Source organism: Anas platyrhynchos, chromosome 5 (genome assembly GCF_047663525.1).
Source record: "Anas platyrhynchos isolate ZD024472 breed Pekin duck chromosome 5, IASCAAS_PekinDuck_T2T, whole genome shotgun sequence".
NCBI classification, from domain to species: Eukaryota; Metazoa; Chordata; class Aves; order Anseriformes; family Anatidae; genus Anas; species Anas platyrhynchos.
Genome location: NC_092591.1, coordinates 48,096,521 through 48,115,751, shown reverse-complemented (window position 1 = coordinate 48,115,751; position 19,231 = coordinate 48,096,521). Strand labels below are relative to the sequence as shown.

At 38.8% G+C, this 19,231-nt stretch overlaps 1 protein-coding gene across 9 annotated transcripts in view; it reads right to left on the bottom strand.

Annotated features, from left to right (window-relative positions):
• PPFIA1 (PTPRF interacting protein alpha 1) overlaps positions 1-10,896 on the bottom strand; it is a 57,835-nt gene extending 46,939 nt beyond the window's left edge. For all 9 annotated transcript variants that reach the window (XM_038179783.2, XM_072038990.1, XM_038179785.2 and 6 more), the window contains exons 1-2: positions 10,345-10,896; positions 8,976-9,239 (exon numbers count right to left, since the gene is read on the bottom strand). In XM_038179783.2, coding sequence (XP_038035711.1) covers positions 8,976-9,239 — 264 coding nt within the window. In that variant the 5' untranslated portion in view covers positions 10,345-10,896. The remainder of the gene's footprint in view (positions 1-8,975; positions 9,240-10,344) is intronic.
• Positions 10,897-19,231: the final 8,335 nt, after the last annotated feature.

The following is a 19,231-nucleotide window of genomic DNA, read 5'->3' as shown; positions in this document are numbered from 1 at the left end:
AGGTATAGTCATCTTTCATACCCATAAAGTTTAGATTATCTGAAGAAGTGCTAGCACTACAGGTAACTTTCTTATCACGTAATTCCCTTCAAACCTTTAAAGGATATCTGACTGGGGTCAAAAGTTTTTCATCTCTGTGTTTCCAAATTAAGATACAAGACATGTCCTATCTTAAATCCTAGCAGAAGCAAGAGATTGAAGTGTGAGATGTCAGTTGGGACTTTAAAATGTGACATAAAAGAACTTTAAAAATACTGTATTACATAAAGTTCAGGTTCCCATTGGGAACAGTAAAACCACAAAACTTATTTATGCACAGAACTACAGTGAAAAGCACAGCTAGTAACAGAATTTAAGTCCAAAACACCACTTCAGCTACCAGATTTCCCATTTATGGATCGAATTGCAGAGAAAGTGAGTTTTCACTGACATTCTATCGTCAAAAGTAGATATTGCTACATGATTTCTATGACAGGTTAACATAAAATACTTGAGAATCCACAATGCAAACCCACAAATCCACAGTTTAAACCTTGCCATTGATCAAGTCAGAAGTACTTTCAGATACGTATAACAGAACTCCTCCCCCCCCAATTTTCTTTCTGAAAAGTTAAATTTACAGTGTGAAAAAATTTGTATTAATTTGTATTCAGCACACAATGAAACAAACAAGCAATTCCACTTGCAGATCTCTCCCCTTTTTCAGTGGCTTGTTTCATAATCACACTCCAAAGTTAATAAGCATTTTAAAAAAGACTAATCAAATTGGTTATTTGCTAAGATAACTAGTACCTTTAAAATAACAGCAATTTACAATCCTCTTCACTGAACAAACCATCTCCACATTAAAGAAAGTTTTACCTTTTACACTAAGGATTTGGGTAGCCAAAATTCCATTTCAAGTAATTCAAAATAAATACCATTTCTCATTACAGGAAATCACCAGCATTGAGAAGACAATGATTATTAAACTTCAGCCAGCTGCAAGACAGTTTGTTTACATTAATATTCATAGCGAAGTCTTTCAACTATACAGACGGCCAATCTAAACTTTGTATAGATTGACACAAAAATTCTTTGTTTAAACTGCACCTCCTGAAATATTTTGGTTCATTTACAGAGTGTAAAACAAAACAGCTACTAAGCTTATATAATTACACCCTTATACTGTGTGCCATCCTGTAAATTTGATGAAGGAAAAAGATTTCTACAGTAAAGAGTTTGTTAACCTGTGGTATGCATTCTTTACTGATATTCACCAGATATTTACCTTTAAAAAGAACCATAGGGTAGAATGTGTTTTTAAATGCAATGTTTCCCTACAACACATTGTAACTGACTAGTACCAAATTTGGTATTTATTTATACGTGAGAGACAGGATTAAAACAAAGAAAGCACAAAAAACTTCTAGATAATTAGATGCTAAATGGAATTGGGTAACAAACCATGCCATGTATGAGCAATAGGGGAGTAAGGCATGACACAGCATGGCTCAGGGCATACACTGACTACTGTTCTGCAGAGAAAAATCAAAGGCTGCCCATTTCACTACTGCAGCAGCAAATGGAAGACGCTTGCTTAATCTTCAAGAGGACATTCTTCTTTTCTCCTCTGAACAAAATCAGATAGACATACACATCAAATTTTTCAAGCTTTTAGCCACATCACTGAAGGTGCTTGTTTCAAATCTGTCTTGAAGATAGCTGATTATGCCCTGTACTGGGAGCATAAGGACCTTTTCATCAAGGAATCTTGGAGCGCTTCATCAAAGTTCTAAAGCCAGATGTTTTTTCTAAACATCCATATTTCTCAAAACATAACTGTAAAACAGAAGAACGATGGGATAAGATATGTTGACTGCTCTTATTTGTTTGCAGCCATCAAGAAGTCACACTGTATTTCAAATGCAACCAAAATTATATTCCAGTTAAAATTTTCACTACCATCCTCGAAAACCATTTCCTGAGCAGACACGAACATAAACACATGAGCATAGTTCAAGGCCAGCCACTGTGGAATAGCAGAAGAGAAGATGAAGCAACAAAGCTTCTTTTTGTGAAAACACTACAGCTCTAGTCACTGCAGGAACTGGCCCCAGAGCCTTGTCATGACAGCCAGCCAGAAGAAAAGGAGCTGGTTTTCAGTAGCACTTACGTGAAACCCAAGGTAAACTCTGAAATAGATGAAGGTCACCAGTAAAAGACAGCTTAACCAACAAGTCACATCCATTTACAGAGGGAAATAACACATCAAAATCAAACTGAGCAATATTTTTAAGAAGCATTGTAACCACAGTCCTCCTCCAGTTCTATATATATGAACTAGGAGAATAATCTCCTCAGGCGACCTACAGACACACATTCAGCTCACTACAAAATTATCTGGAGCTTACAAAACGCAGAAACAGTATTTGCATACACTTCTGTGAAAAAAGTCAAGTTGAATAAAAAAAGTCTCATTCCACTCAACAGCAAAATAATAATTTTTTTCAGCCTGGAGAATGTGAAAACATTTTTCCTGGCAAGAACTGCTACACATTTCCCCACTTGCATCTGGAGACTACATAGACAAGCTTATAAGAAAAATGCACTTGGAAAGTTATGAACACTCAGATTACCCAACACACACAATGCAAATTTATCCCCTCTCAGCATTTGTGGATTGAAATCCATATGCACAAGGAATTACAGGAAGTATTTTCTAAAACATGTCAACAGATACCATTCAGCGTTACTGACTTGTAGTGAATTAAACTGTCTTAACTGCTAAAAAGCAGCTTACATCATGACATCTATCATATTCCTTTAAAGCAGGAAAATTAAAAATGCAAAACTAAGTGAAACAATGAAATATATTAATTGAGTATTGGAATGCAGTTAGGAAGCATAAAATCCAAAATTACTAATGGACAGCCAACAAGTTCTTGCCAAAGATTCAAGTTCTCTGACAACATTGTTAACTACGTATGATCTACATATTCCAAAACTATTTTTATATGTTTATCCTTTTACTTTTTGACTTAAGTTTCTATGCTACGTTCTGCAAGCTATTTTCTGATTTTAAATGCAGCATCAATACATTCCATTTGCAATTCCATAAGAATCACATGGGAAATGTTTTCTCCAAACTTTTAATGAATATTCTAGAAGCACCAAGCTTGTGGAAATTTGACAGTCAAGTTAACTTACCATATGAGCACATACACCACAAATTAATGATCTTAAGTTCAAATCCTATAGTGTTAATAAAGATAATAACCATCTCTCACAAAAAAATACCAGACCGAAGAAACTGAAATCACGGAGTAATGGATGTTAAGACACATTTTTTTTCTCTTACAAGTTCTTAGTATTTAACTATTTATCTTTTTTTTTTTTTTTTTTTTTAGAAAAAAAATAAAAAACACTCTAGATAGAAATTGCAGCTAAATAGCAACACTGAAACTCTAAGTCTTGCTAGCAGACATCTTGAAAGTAATGTTGAGGTACACGCCTGAAAAGCAGAAAAAAATAGAAAGGCTGGCAGATAAAGAATTCTGTTTTCAGGATACCAAAATAAATACTACTTGTTGTATAAATACTACTTGTTGTACAGGTGACTACAGGCTAGTTAGCACAGATGAGTATATATGCAAAGTTCGCCTCATTCTGAATATGCTATGTATTGTATAAACTGCTTCTTTTGGTTAGAGCTCTTTTCACCCAAGCTTACATACAGCCCGTTTGTTAGACTATAGCACATCAGAAGTTAATAAGCCCATTATCAGACATTTGTACACAGTAACTGAAGAGTGCGAAAAAACAATCACTAGATCATCTTTCAGGGCCACATCCACAAATCACTATTAAAACAAACACAAAGCATTTCTGTGGAGTCACCAAAACATCCTTCCCAGAAACTAGCTAAGGAAAATAAAGACAATAGCTTTGGACTTCACTTTTTTTTTGTCGTTGTTAAAGAGACTGATGGAACATCATAATAGCACTAAAATTTACCCTCATATACAAGAAAACGTAAAACTAATTTTAAATTTAATCCAGCTTAAAAGTGAATTTATAATCAACATAACCTAAATCAAAAGCACAGTGTAAACAGCTAGTTGCTAACAACACCCAAGTAAATGACTACTGGATGGGGCGGGATGTTTCAATAAACTCATGCAGACATACTTAAATGAAAAACTGAGAAGTTGGAACAAATGCTAGTGGCTTGGTTCTGAATACACTCCTATAGACCACAACACGGTTAAAAGTGCAGCTACTCCGCTTTTTGACCAGTCATAGAGCATACTTTCAGATAACCCTTCATTTTCTGAAGGTTTTGGACACAAGCTGCCTTGTAAACAAAACGGGAAGCTGGGATTTATGGCCATAGTCAGTGAATCCTGAACATGAATTCATACCTCCACCTGACTTAAGCTAGTATAAAGACAATCCAGTAATTTACTAACTGTAAGTGCGAAGATTCAGCAACTGCAGCTGAACACAGACAAGACTAAAATTACGCTTGCCTGAAAGAGCATCTGAAAGAGTCATGTTCATCTTTGCTGTCAAAATGGGATGAAAGAAATGGAGAATATGTCTGCCCTGACATAGATTCACACAAATGAAACCTTTTTAGATCTCTATCACTTCTGGACAGACAGCTCACTGCCGAGACTAATGGCTTTTACTCAGAAGCCAGTACTGCATCTTCCTAGAGTAAGCAGTATAGGCTACGTCACCTCAAGGCTGAATAGTTATGAATACTGTAAATGGAGCTGCACTTAAAATGCTAAGGAAATTTCAGCTACTGCAAGTTTGGCAAGCCCTTTACTTAATGTACTTTCCGTAACTGTGTTCTTCATATCTATGTACAATTCAAGACCTTGATTCTTCATCTATGACATCCTGTATTATTTAAAACCTGTCTGGAAGAAATCCAAATAACACCAATATTAAAGTGACAACTAAATCTATAAATTCGCCATCATAAAACAATACCAGGGTAGTCTTCAGACCAGAAGTTTAGATATTTCCTACATGCAAAATATCAAGTTGCATTTCTGAAACGAAGGAAAACTGCTATATAGAGACAGATCTGAATTTAATTGAACACAAATATAAAGACAGATGCTATTTTTAACTGAAGCATATAGTAGCGATTAAGTATTTACTATAGATAGAACATAACTAAAAATGACCTACCAAGGACTTGCTTTACATTAAGATACTATGTACAGCCAAACCAAAATTATAGGCAGCTTTTTTCCATATTTAACTGCATATTACAGTAAAAGTGTTCTTTCTTTCACACACTCGCTTGCCCCTAACAGAAAATTCTCATCTGTCCCTAGTTTACACCTCCTTGAATACAGAAGTTCTGAAAGGAACCAAACAGAAAAGAACTTCTAAACTTCATTTAATGTACCTTGCAAATAAAAGAATATGATAGATTTCAGACTAAAAGATTAGAAATATAGGATTAAGGTAGATCTTCAGAATATTGCTATATTACAAAAGCATCATATTTGCTCATCAGCTTGTAAAATTCTGTAACATACATGATTATCATCCTGATAAAAGTTGCTGTGAATTCATCAACTGTACTTTTATTTGTGCTAGGTACTAGTTTGTGTAATTTAAATGCCAGCCTTCTCTCTCCAAAATAAGCATTTTGTTATTTACAGAAACTTCTACATGGAATCCTACCAGCATATTGAACTTAGTAACACTTCAACAGCAAAAACTGGTAGTCACCTGGAACTCATCAACCTTAAGTTCAAAACGTACATTTTAAATGCACTAGTATCCTATATGTTTCAAAGACTGATTTACAAACTTTAAGCACAGTAATCTTAAATTTTGTAGAAAACGCTCTAGATGGCACATAAAGAACATGGAAAATAACAGACTGTTATTCATCTAACCATAGTTAAATCATAACTGAACATGTTTACATTAAAAAGACAAGTTCTTTAAGTTCTCAAAGTAAAAGGCTCATTTTCATTATTTCTCTGAACAATACTAGGAAGAATAAATTTAGTTTTGAATTCTTACATGGCAATTTGATTTCACCAAATTCAGTTTCCAAGGTCAAAGTAAACTTTAACCAAGGTAAGAGATGGTAACTCCCAGAAACCAAAAATAACAGCTACATTAAACAAGATAACAGTTATTTTATGAAGGCAGTGTTGATAAATTCCATTTCTAGCTGTTCATACAAGAAAAGTTTATCAATTTTACTCAATGTAAATGTAACAAAGTACACCTATGAGAACGCTCTTCTTTTTGTGAACCAGAGATCCATAAAAACGTCTTCCTGCTCTTAATAGCTGTTTCAGTTTTGTGAGCTAGAACAGATGCCTTTAAATTACTAGCTGCCCACCATACTACAAATGTACTAGAGGGGTCTATTTCTCTTCTATTTTGAAGAACGGACATCACTGCTGCAGAATAAATTGCATTTACTTTTATAACTTACATAGATGTGCATATACACAAATACTGATTTGTCTTTTTTTTTTTTCTTTTAACTATATACACAGAGGTACAGGCCTCTTTTCTACACACAGCAACTCAGTGAATGTAAGGAATTAAGTCCAAGGATACCATCCGAGATTGTGTCTTCATAGCAAAAACAGAACTTTTGATGTAGAAGCAATCGATCTGCCATTCCTCCTTCTATACAAGAATTTTCCATTAATCATCAGAACATCTCTAATTGGTTGATTCAGCTAAATAAGTAAACCAGGTACAGTACTCCTACTAAGAAATCAATTCAATACTCCTGAGAATAAAGTACTCTGGAATCAATTTCAAAGACTAGTTGCATGTACACACTAGGCCAGGGTAGAAATAATACATTTGTTAGATAGTGACTTAGTAATTCATGCAGCTATACTAGCATTTGTTCAGCTACCCAAATTGATCTTCATTATCTTTCTACTAAATTTAAAACATCTACTATGATTAAGAAAAAAGAACAAGATTGCACTGAAAAATGCTTTTTTCCTGAAAACTCTGTAATGTAGCTGTCAGTAAATTTAAAGTTATCCTGCTTCTACCCCTACTTGAAATCCACAGCTGAACAATAGGTTATTTGAGACAGTAGTTCAAAAGAATGCTCAGCTTGAAATAATTAAAGTTTGACTAGTTCCAAATACCATGCCCACCAAAAAGTTTTCCTAGTGAACACTTATTAGAATTGAAATTAGAATTTTGTCAGAAACCTACACATCTGAAATAACCCACTCATTACCACAGTAACAACAAAAATTTGTCAAATACATTAGACATTTCTGATTTGTAGCAAGAATAATAATATATTTTATGAATGTAACTTTTGAAAGCACAATCGTCACTTTCTAAGTAGTACAGTTTCACACCACAACATTATTTTCCAACAGCAATCTACAAAAATCCATTCTTTGATGTATTTTTATATAAAGTTGCAGTAAAATTTCTTTCTCAACAGAACTATGAGAATTGGTTTCGTATTGATTTCACAACAAACCATACAAGTATGACGTTCATGAAACTGGCGATTGTTTAACTGCATGAATCTTTCAAAAATGTTTAGAAAGAGATGTTTACATATTAGTAGCTTACAAGGTTTAAAAGGAAAAATGAGAATTAAAAAAAAAAAAAAGAACAGCACAGTATAAGGCTTTGGCGATTCTACTCAGCTACAAATTCAAGTCCAGTTTACAGATTACACAATTGGTTAACGGCATCCATTAATGCAGCAGACCTGAAATAGCAGCTGAAGGGAAGGCACAATTATTACAATAAAAAGCAACAGAAAAACAAAGAATGATTTTTGCCTGCAGCACATGACTTAACACAAGGAGCAGCGAAGGTTGGAAACTTCTCCTGATTTCCATCATAACATTGTAATACAAGTACTTTAACACATGTCACTTTTTAGTTTCTGTCCCTGAGTAATTTCCAGTACCGCTTACCATACCATACCAAAAGTCATACAGTGACTGCATTATGATGAGTACAGTGGAAATAAGAGGGCTTAAAATTGTTTTAAACTGTATAAACAGTAACAATGATATTTAAGGATATGTAAACATGTAAAAATTCTATGTATACTTGGAACAATGAAAGCAAAGTTCAACATCATCATGGTACACTTGGGACATCACCCAAGCTCACCACAAAGTGTAAGGCCATCAACAGTTCAATAACAACTGGAAATAGCCTCTGCTTTGCCTACAATCAAATACTTTCCAGAGTGTTCAAAGTTCAGGGTTTTTTTGTTTGGTTGGCTGTTTTTTGTTTGTTTGGGGTTTTTAGCTTGTTTGTGTTTAAGACAAATGGATAAAAACAGAATTTCTGTAGACACCTGGTCTTTCATAGCTACACACTACTGTCATATAGAATACATTCAGTACTATAGGCTGTATGTTGGCATGCTGCATCCTCCAGAAGTTAGTAATTGCCAACTCCCAGCAAGACAAAAAAAAAAAATCTCTCCAAAAGGAACTGAGTTAAGCAACACACTCAGACTTCCACATTGCTGTAACAACTCAGCATGCATTCACCAGGCACCAGAATTTTCATGTCCATAACAGAATGGCCTGCTTTCTTTCCCAAAATGGTCTGTATTTTATTCTCCAGCACATGAATGAACCAGGCAGTTAGAACCAACATAAAAAGATACTAGTGACAGAAGGAAGTCCATCAAGTTCTATTAAACACAACAATGTGGAGATGACCTTGCAATCAGGCTATCCCTAAGCTGAAGAAATGCCAGAAACAGGGAACGTACACTGGAGGGAAAGGACTGATGTTCTCTGCCTGCCTTGCTTTTTTATCTTTCTCAAACTGAGCAAGTACTAACACATACTTCAGGGAAGCATTAGGTTAGATTGATCTTTCCCTAACATAACCTGACTGTTCAGTAAATTGAATATACAAAAAGACAATTAAAAAGCTCAAAGAAAAAAACGTTAAAAAATACCTTCTTTTCAAAACATCCATACCTGTGGAAGTGCAGTATTGAGCTGTCTCTGCAAGGAGTCTCTTTCATGACCAACTTCATGTAGTTTGCCCTGGGTCAGTGTTAGCGTCTCCTGAGTTTCTCTTAGTGTTTCCAGAAGGCGATCCCTTTCTTCCAACATGGATACCATTAACTGTTCAAAATGGGAATCAGCATCTGACTGTAATGGGGAACCTGAACCATGGCCTCCATTTCCCCCAGAGGGAATCTCTGCCTCACTGATGGTTGGCATCACCTCACACATCATCTTGAAACAGAACAAGAAAAAACAAAGACCATAAATTTAAGTCAAACAAATCTAAACAGGATAAGCAAAGGGACTTTGGATACTACCCATAACACCAGCTTAGCTCTCCCAGCGATAGCATCAGCAAAGGTTGCCAACACCTTAGTGTTTGCCACTATTTCATTAAGATTGCAGGTGAAAAGGTATACAATCAATTCAATCAAGGCATCACTTCATAATGAGAATCCTGTGACATCTTGCAAAACCAGATTTTTACAGCTGCATTTCAAACTATGATCTCATTTTAATGGATTTATATTTTTGTTGAGAGCAAACTGCTGCTGAGATCTTTAAAAAAAAAAAAAAAAACACAACAAAGATAAGGCATGCAGCAAGCCACCAAAAATTATATACTTAAAACAGTTACTGATTACACTGCATATTTGGAGAATCATTATATGCTTCTTCCAACTCTTGAAACATAGAAAGATAATATCTAAAACAGTACTTTGAGCTTATGCTGCTGGCTTGCAGAAACTCTATGGTAAACGTGATGCACATAAATTAGTGACAAATCCAAACAATCCAATTCAAGAGATAAACATGTAAAGGAAGATAAAAAGAAAAAATTTCATTACAAAGTGGTAGCAGCTGTCACTGTGGATAACAACAGTAAAGGTAAGCGAAAATAATTCACGGCTGAGTATGAATACAATTAACTATGCAAATCCAAGTACTTTACTACTGTTAAACTGGAAGGTCTTTCAGGAGACCCTAAAAGATCACCACAAGCGTTTAAGACATCACTGCTTTAAAAAGCATGAAGAAAAACACAATTACTGAACACTTTCACTGAACCACTTAAAGTTCTTCAGACAGCCTCTCTCAACATCACAAATCTACAGAACAAGAAAAAATGGTTTTCCCAGCCTCTCAAGTCCCACAGTTTGTTCTCACCCCTACGCTTCATCCTCATTTTAAACAAAAACTAAACAGATGTAGAGCTTTTTAGTAGGACTACACCTCACAATCTGCTGAAAGACTCTGAACAGCCTGAAGTGCTCTGTAACATTTTCATGTGTGATTAACATAAGCCCTGCGTTTTCAACACCACTGCATTATTTACCTTGCTCAATAAAATAAAAAGGCTCGGAAAACAGGCTCCAGGTTTCCTGTAGTACCAGTTCTTCTCTCTTTTTTTTTTTTTTTTAGTAGTTTTTTGTTATCCCCCAAAACCTTTTAGGTTGCAAAGCATCCATTCAGCTCTAGTCCAATGTCTATTTAGTTGAAACACCCCGTGCACGTGAAAACAAATAAACCTGCCGAGTAAAAAGCAGATCCAATAAAAAGCAGCAGCAGCTCCAGCTAACTAGCCAAGTCCCCAGACGAGAAGGATGTGAAAATAAACTGCCTCAGCTTCCCGTTTCTCTATTACTGGCCCGTAGGTCCTGCAAGAGCTGGGATGGAGGAATCATGTGCAGAGAAAAAAAAAAAATGTAGTCCGATGCACTGGTGCAACAAGCTTCAACAGTTCATTGCTCGGAAATTCCACTCAGGTCACAATTGCGTTATTAAACGGAATACAGACAGCATGGGAAAGCAGCTCGAGTTTTCTGGTGAAGGGCTCGGGAAAGCCTCCTTTCTTTCCTCTCCCAGTAATTCCAACAGGAGGCTCTCCGTTCAGTTTCCTGGGTCTTAGCTCAACCATTTATAATCCCAGCAGCGAGGAGCCCACACCGCTTTGCAGGGCGCGACGCGGGGGACCTGTTGTCCTGCTCCAGCCGTCCATGCGATCCGCGGGGCCGAGGCGCAGCAGCAGGCCCCGGGGAGCGAGGGGCCGCCCGAAACCCGGCTCTCGCCGCTTCCCTGCCCCGCGAACAAAGCTGCCGGGCGAGGAGCGCGGATCTCCCGCAGCCCCTCAGCGCCGAGGCCCGGCTGCGGGCCCTAGGGAGCCGCGGGGCCGGCTCCGCCGCGCCGGGAGGAGCCGCGTCCCTGCGGGCCGGGCCCGGCTCCGCCCGCCGCCGCCTCCGCGTCCGTGGCGGCCGGTGAGGGGCCGCGGCTGAGGCCGGGCTCGGCGGCGCGGCCTGAGGGAAAGCGGCGAAGGCCTCGCGCGCTCCGAGAGCCCGGATCGCCGCCGGCCGGCCCGGCCCTCGCCGCCCCGCCCCGCCCCGCTCGAGCCGCGCGGAGCCAGCCCCGAGCAGCGCCGCCGCCGCCGCCTCCTCCCCGCCGCCGCCTCCTCCCCGCCGCCACCGCCGCCGCCTCCCGCCTCTCCCGGCGCCCTCCGCGCCTCCTGCCTGAAGCCCACAATGCACCGCCGAGCACCGCCCCCGGTCCCCGCGGGGCCGCGGGTTCGAGTCCCGCTCCCCCCCTCAGAGCCCGTCCGCAGCGCCCTGCCCCGACAAGCGATACTCTCGCCGCCCACGGGTCCCCGCCCGCAAGGAGGGCTGCGGCGGCGGAGCCCTGCGGTGTGGGAGGCGCGCTCGCTGAGCAACAGGGCAGGAGCGCCCGGAGTCGCCCCTTTCACCGCCTTCCTGCGGGTCCTCCTTCCTCAGGGGGCCTCCTTCCACCTGCGTTGCCCATTACAATAAAATTGGGGCGAGGGTGGGGCTGCGTGTGGAGGTCTTGCGTCCTCCGAGCCGTGAGGTGACGGCTTAACCAGTGAAATTGGGCAACTTAGCGGCTCTCGGCGTGAGTAAGGCAGCCCGAGGAGCCAACACCTTGCCAGGCCTCCTGCCCGCACGCACCAGCACCTGAAGCGGGGTGAGGAGGTTTCTTCAGAGGAGTTTGCACATGCACTGCCCAGGCCTGGCCTAGGCTACAAAGGCCTCAGGGACAGAAAGAAGGCACAGACCCAGCCAAGGCCTCGTAATGGCTTTGGCCGCACAAGCAAGATGTGGCTTCACCAGCACCACATACTCACCCCAGGAAACAGGCTTCAAATACACCGACAAAATAATACTTTTTTTCCCCAGTCTGAGCTGTTTCCAAAACAGCATCTAAATGTTTTCCCCTCGTGTTCTCTAGTTTTGATTCTGTTCCTTCCTGGATGATCATCTTTTTAAGGCTTTTTCCATGCACCTGAATAATGTTGGAATTTGTAAGCAAAGCTTGGAGAACAACCTTTTCTCTCTTCTGTTTGAACTCTGTGAAAGAGTTGTGTTACTACTCTGAATAAAGCATTTGCATTTTGGATCCTGTTCCTGCTTTTATAGTGCAAAGCTCCGAAAAGCATCAAGGGCCTGTTACACAGGCAGAGGCACGTCATGCCGAAAAGTAACAGTTCCCGCACTGAAGATTGTGCAGTTTTGTGACTGGATTATGTGACACCTCATTTGTAAACGCAACATATCAACCACTGAAAAGAAAGAATCATTAATAAGTCACTATTCCTTCCCCAAAGTACAAAAATCACTACTATTACAAACTTACTGCATTGTGCTCTTCGTATTCCCCTTTGGTATTTGAGTCTTTAGGGTGAATTCAGGTCACATTTTTAAGCTTTCCTCCAAAGCCATGAGGTCTAGATTATTTTTTTTTTCTCTCTTGAAGTTCCTCATGTTCTCACATGACTCTGGGAGCTGGAAGTTTAAGGAAAACGCCAAATATTACGAGGCACATTCAAATCACGAGTTCTGCCAAATACTGGTTAGCACAGATTTAACACTGAGTTAAGACACAACTGAAGTGTAATTGTACCAAAAACCAGATGTGACTTCATTATAGGAGTGGTAGCAAAGAAAAAATATTCAAGCTAAAATCAACTGTGCTATTTCAGAGGAAACTGCCAAATGCTATGAATTAGCCTGTATTGTCAAATAGTCTCAGTATGAAACAAAGCTATTATTTATAAGCCTTGATATATCTGTATCAAATAATATATGTTAAAAAATAATAATAAATATATAATGTAGAAGCTTGTAAGCTTTGATTCTAACAAGTTGCTTAAAATGATCATGGGAGGGGAGGAAAGAAGGCATTCTTCATTTGTCCTTCTTTTTCAACCTGTTACTAAGAGTTTCAGCCCACTCCGAGGGTTTCTTTCACATAATTCACATTACTGTAAAACTAACCAGAGAATCTGAGCCATGGTTATGAAGCACAGCAATACATTTCTGAGGTAAAACAAAGGTAGTTACTTAATGCTTAAAACTAGGTCCTGAAGATTTCCTTGAAAGTAATCAACTTTTTAGTTCTAAGCACATTTCTACAGAAAAATGCTTCTATTCCATTGCCCCAAACTCTCTTTACCTGCATTAACAAAACTGTCTCCCATAAACTGCATGCAATTTATCAATTATTATATTACTTATACACCACAGGAGATTACTTTTATTCTTTAATGAAAACAAAAATACCCTGCCAGATTGGCCTGCTTTTTGAAAAATTAAGCAAAGCACTAGTAAGAATACTTAAACTATTCAAATGCAAGTGAAAATCTAACCCAGTTTTCTAAGCATGGATACAAACACAGAATGAAAACATACTGTGGGAAGAGGAGAGATGGGATTTCCTTACCTCTCAGACTATGACTCTTTCTTTCCTCTGTAATGCAATATTTAGGAAGGAAATATAAAAATGTAAATAACTCTGATTGATACCAGTCTAGTAAAGTGAAACTTCAAAAACTGCAAAGCATTTTGAAATCAAATAAATTAATCTTGCTCATTATTAAGAAAATATTTATGATAAGTTTTTGAAAGAGTGAAGGGTATTTTCCCTACTGTCTTCATTCTGCTGTCACTTTTACCGTAAGTCTAATATAAGAGTAACACACTGCTTGATTTTTAGCAGAAAGCCCTCGGTATTGAAAATTACTGATTTCATTGTGAAATCATTTCCAAATAAAAATCTAGACACCAACTCTTCAAATAATGCTTCACAGGGAATTTTTTCACATCTAGTGGTGAAACAGATAAATGAAAAAAATATCATTTTTTCTGTCATTCACCAAATGTTGCTAGATATGGACCTCTCTAGCTGAACTATTGTGCCTGAACTAACATCACATGATAAATAGTGGAATTTTTAAATTAGATGTGCAGGTAAAACAATTACTGTATGCTAAGTTAAGCTACCATCAACTGATTGCCATCAAGTATTTCTTAGGTTTCTTTATTACTAGAAAATCATAATTTCTCCACTGACAACAAGGAACATTTCATCCTAGCCAATGCTTCCACACTGCGGTTGCTTCAACAAATCCGGAGATTTACCTATTCAGAAGGGAGCAATTTCTAGGATTGGGACCATAATTACTTTTGGAAAATAAATTGAAGAAGTACAACAACTACAAAACTACAAACTTAAAAAGATTTTCAAGTATTTAAGGGGATTATCTTATTGCCAGCGATCCAAATATGAGCCAACTGGTGCCCAGCACTGATATCTTCCCTGTTTCACAGCCTTATAGGTTGTGCCCTGCCCCTTCCTACGCAGAGGTCTGAATTTTTGTACCCTGTGAAAATGTACCTGCTCCTCAGGTGTGTCAGCTGGGATGGTGAGGGCGATGGAGTCATGGAATACCTTTGCCGATAGGACAGTGCTCATTATTTTGTCCTCATCCTTGGGGAGTCAGAGTTCAAATGCACTGAAGGTGTTTGTCCTGGCTTGGCCTGGTCTGTGTTGCAAGTCTAGAAAGTCTTTCCAGGTGAGAATTCAGGTGGACAGTGCGTGCCAGCAAAGTCAAAATCCTTACCCGTTGTTTTGATTAATTCTGCTGTGCTAGTTCTGTTGACAAAGAGGACTTCTGTCTAAGGAGCTGTCAAGCAGCATTTTCAAAATTATGTTTTCATGCAAAAGCAAAATAAAACTGAAAAAGTGGAATTTATAGCTGTATGAACAAAGACTATTTCATTTACATTAAAAAAAAAATAAAAACTAATACAGTTCATAGAAAGAATCTGGCCTGATTTGTTTCTCATTTCATATAGGAGTCAAATTGAGAGTTTCTGAATGTAAGGACAAAAGGTTGAACACAGTAGACATAGAACAACCTCTATGAACTCGGACACTGCACTCCAGCCAGTCAGACTAACTGCTCTCTGACACAGGTTACAAGGAATAATTTCATAAGTGAACCTCTGTGTTCACAGAGATCCTAAAAGATGTCATTACGTTTTCTCTCAGTTTGGGATGACCTGGAATGTGGTTATTTTTGCCTTTGAAATTAAGTTTTGTTTTGTCTTTAAACTGAAAACTAAACCATCCTACCAACTACCATCTATAATCATGCTTCATGATGAAAGCAAAGGAAAGAACATAGCACGCAGTTCTGAATGGGGGAATAACTATGAATGAAATTCATAGATTAATCTTCAACCAGTCGGTTGACAAGGCACAGGCACTCTCGCATTCAGCTTTCCCAGCTCGTCTCATCTGTGATCAGACTTCCCATTTAGGAAGCAAGAGTGTTGCCTGTAGACCCTCCTCAGCCTAAAGGTGTTGTCTCCTTGATCTCTGTCACCTCCAAGTCTTGTATTACTCTGTACACAACTTACAGAGGAGAGATGGAAATGTTAGCGGTTAGGCACTTTCTTGGAAATGGGTTTCAGAGCCTCAGGTGGGAACAGAGTTCACATGACATATAAATGTCTTATACAAAAGGGAAGCACTGTCTCCTCATGTATAAAGAGCTGGGCATTTGTTTATGCCCAAAAGGATGGCTTAGTCCAGGAGGGAACTTGAATCCAGACTATCCTATTGTAGGAATGTGCCTCCCACATGCCATACTGTGAATATCCTTGTCAGGCACTCTGCTTTGTGAATGCTACTCTCAAAGCCTAGACCTTAGATACAGCAGAAATTTCGAAGACACCTCAAAAATCTCAGAAAGGGCTGATTCCAAAGCCATATCACTATCCCTGCATGGAGCCCACTGTAGCCCAGAGCAGATGAGTGTAGTTTCAGTGCTTCAAATGCTGCAAGTGTGACTGAATCATCAGATCTTTTGTAACCCTCTGTGTTGCACATAATACACTTGAAATACCCAGGATATAAAGTCAGGAGAACTCCCAGGTATTTCCTGTACAACACCAAAATATTTCTTGGAGTTCCCATTTATTTGTAGTACCAGAAAAAGTTTCCTTTTTCCTTCCGTCTGGGCACGCTCCTCAAGACACACCATACAACATCAAGAGCATGAGCAACTCAGATATTTTCACTGAATGAGCACGGTGACTCCTTTAATAGTTCAGAAAGAAGGCTGGCTCCCTGCCTGCCTCATTTAACGAGGTGCTGCGCTTGGAGACGCGTCCAGAAAGAGCCATGCACTAAATCAGCCGGCAGCAAAGGCATCGCTTCAGAGGCCCAGGTTAGATAACCATCCACTCCTCACGCCTCAAAACCACATGATGAAATTCAAACAAAAGATGGTCAAAACAGGGAGGACAAGAAGGGGGGAGAAAAAAAGCTTATCTTTTCTGTCACGTTGTAGACAAGGTCCTGATGTTTACCCCAGCTGCGCAATGCAGCAGCCCCTTCCCACACCACATCTCCTACAGAAGATCAGGGCCCATGGGTTTTTCCCTTCTGAGCTGAGCCTGCAGCACCTTGCTTACTCTTTAGATGCCTGACTGACAAAAAATGCATTTTGAACACATCTTACTCATTTCATACTGAAAGGACAGGATTTTTGCCAATAGCACTGATTATTCTTCTGTCAGCAGATGCTTCAATATTATTTTACCATAACAAATGCATCCAGAGATTGCCGAGCAGAAGAGCCTCTTTGCCTGGGGGAAAAGGAACAAGAGTGGAAGAATCTGCATGGTGGCCTATAGTGAAGAGGATGGAGGTAATTAATGGTTATGCTCATGTGTAAAGATATGTGCACTAGTAAATGTATCAGCCCTTTGGCGACAGAAGCCAGGATTGCTAGAAACCACAGCTTGCCACAGTTCTTCTTTACACTGACATTTTATTTATATAATCTGGATTTAAATGGATTTATGTCTGATTTATGCAGGTGTAAATCAGATCAGTTAGCTTCTCTGAAATCTCAGAGGCTTTTCAGATGGATTTACTTCATCTTGCTGAAAGAACAGTCTCCACAAGACACACAGAAAACTCTGAAGATGTGTAGAAGAGTCTTACAAGAGTAGATGAACTTGCAGTATTTATTTTAATGGGAATTATACCTATATAAATACCATAAATGTTTTCCAAATTTAGCTGCTATTCCTGCAATCAAAAATGCATATTCTCTCTCAAGTACAAACCCACTGAACTCAAAAAGGTTTTCAGATTACCTTCAGCTTCAGTTGTTCACTTTGCAGCACAGAATTGTGGCAGCTGTTGTCTTTTTTGAATGGATTTACAGTGGCAGAAATCCCCCTGAGGCAGAAAGACAAAATACCAATTATTTCAATCTTATGTGAAACATATCCCTAAAATCTAATGCAAATGTATTCTATACTAAGTGAATATACTGATTTCAGCACATCTTCAAATCTCTCTCTTTTTTAATATAATGAAAGACATCTACCAAATAGTGCTTTCAGTGACAAGTTCAGGGCAATATGGTTCTACATTACTTAGTTACACTTTATTAAAAATAATAATAATAAAACTTTCAATAAATTCATGTGGCATAGTTGAAGCAGAAATGTCTGGAGTCAAGAATTCAGGAACAGCTGTAATACGGTGGCTCCTGACTCACTGAAACAGGTCTGGATACATTCCACCTGGCTGACCACCTACACGCTGAACCCATTTACCCTTGCTTGCCTCTGTAATCAGTGGAGCAAGAGATCCAGATCTTTGGTGTGGTCCATGAATCACCCTCTGAGGATGCTTGTCTCTTCTCATTGACTGCAGAGGGAGCCTAGGGCAGCTGGACTCTGGCTGTGGGAGCTGCAGTTAGGTGTCTGAAGCAGCCTGAGACACGAATCTGGGCTGGGATGCTGGATACGTGCAAGAAACAGCACAGCTTGTTTGTAGAAAAGCAAGTAAAATAAATGTGAATGTCCATCAGAATAAGCAGTGCAGCTTTTGGCTTTGTTGCTTTGGATTTAGCAGCCTAAGGCTTGCCTACCTGACTTGCTAATTTTAACTGGTTTGGAATTAAATGATAATATTTGCAAGACCAGGGCATAACAAATTCAGAGCCATGGCAATCTCTCAGGATATATACAAACTCAATTACCAAAAAAAAAAAAAAAAAAGCTTTTTTTTTTTTAATCCAAAATACTGTGTATACCCATGCACTGCTCTCAGGGTGAGCTCTATACATGTGGCATCTCAGCTGTTTATTTCTGAAGACTCCAAGGAAGAATGGGAGTTGATTTCTATGAAAATCATTTCAAAATTGAGGCTTCAGCTTTTAAATATTTTGAGACCTGTTAGGAGACACAAAATATTTAAAAGATTATATTATTTTAATAATGCATGCAAAGAGTTTTATAAATAGTCTGACTAGAGTAAAAAGGATTTACATGTAAGCTAACACTTCTGCTCCTGTAAGTTAGAGTTTGAAAGGAAAAAAAAAATCTTTTCAGTTTGTCTGCTATGCAAAGGCTCCTAGTGCTTCAAGTGGCTTTGGAGTGGGCACTAAACAAACCGGACCATGATTTCTATGTACTCAGCATCTTCTATTATTACCCTCCATATTGTAGTAAAGTAGATAAAAGCATTTAAAAAACAAATATAGAGATCTTGTATAGTACTTAAGCCTCTTTCTAATCCTTAACTGACTAGATTTCAAGTTGCCAACATACCTTTCATATGTGCACATTGCCTGCATGAAACTGCACGCAGCAATCACTATCTTCATTATTCACATGCACACTGAATTGAAACATTCACCTGTGTATGTGAAGGTAATAAAGTTTGTAAGGTATTATTCACAAATGGTATGTGTATAGACCAGACAAAACTTATCTGTGCAACTAGCTTCAGCTTATAGGCAAATGGAAATGTAAACAATGTTTTCAGTGAATCATCAGTTTATATACACAGGAGTTAAATGTTTATTTTCACCATTTCATAATTCCCTGCAGTCTTCAAAATGTTTACTA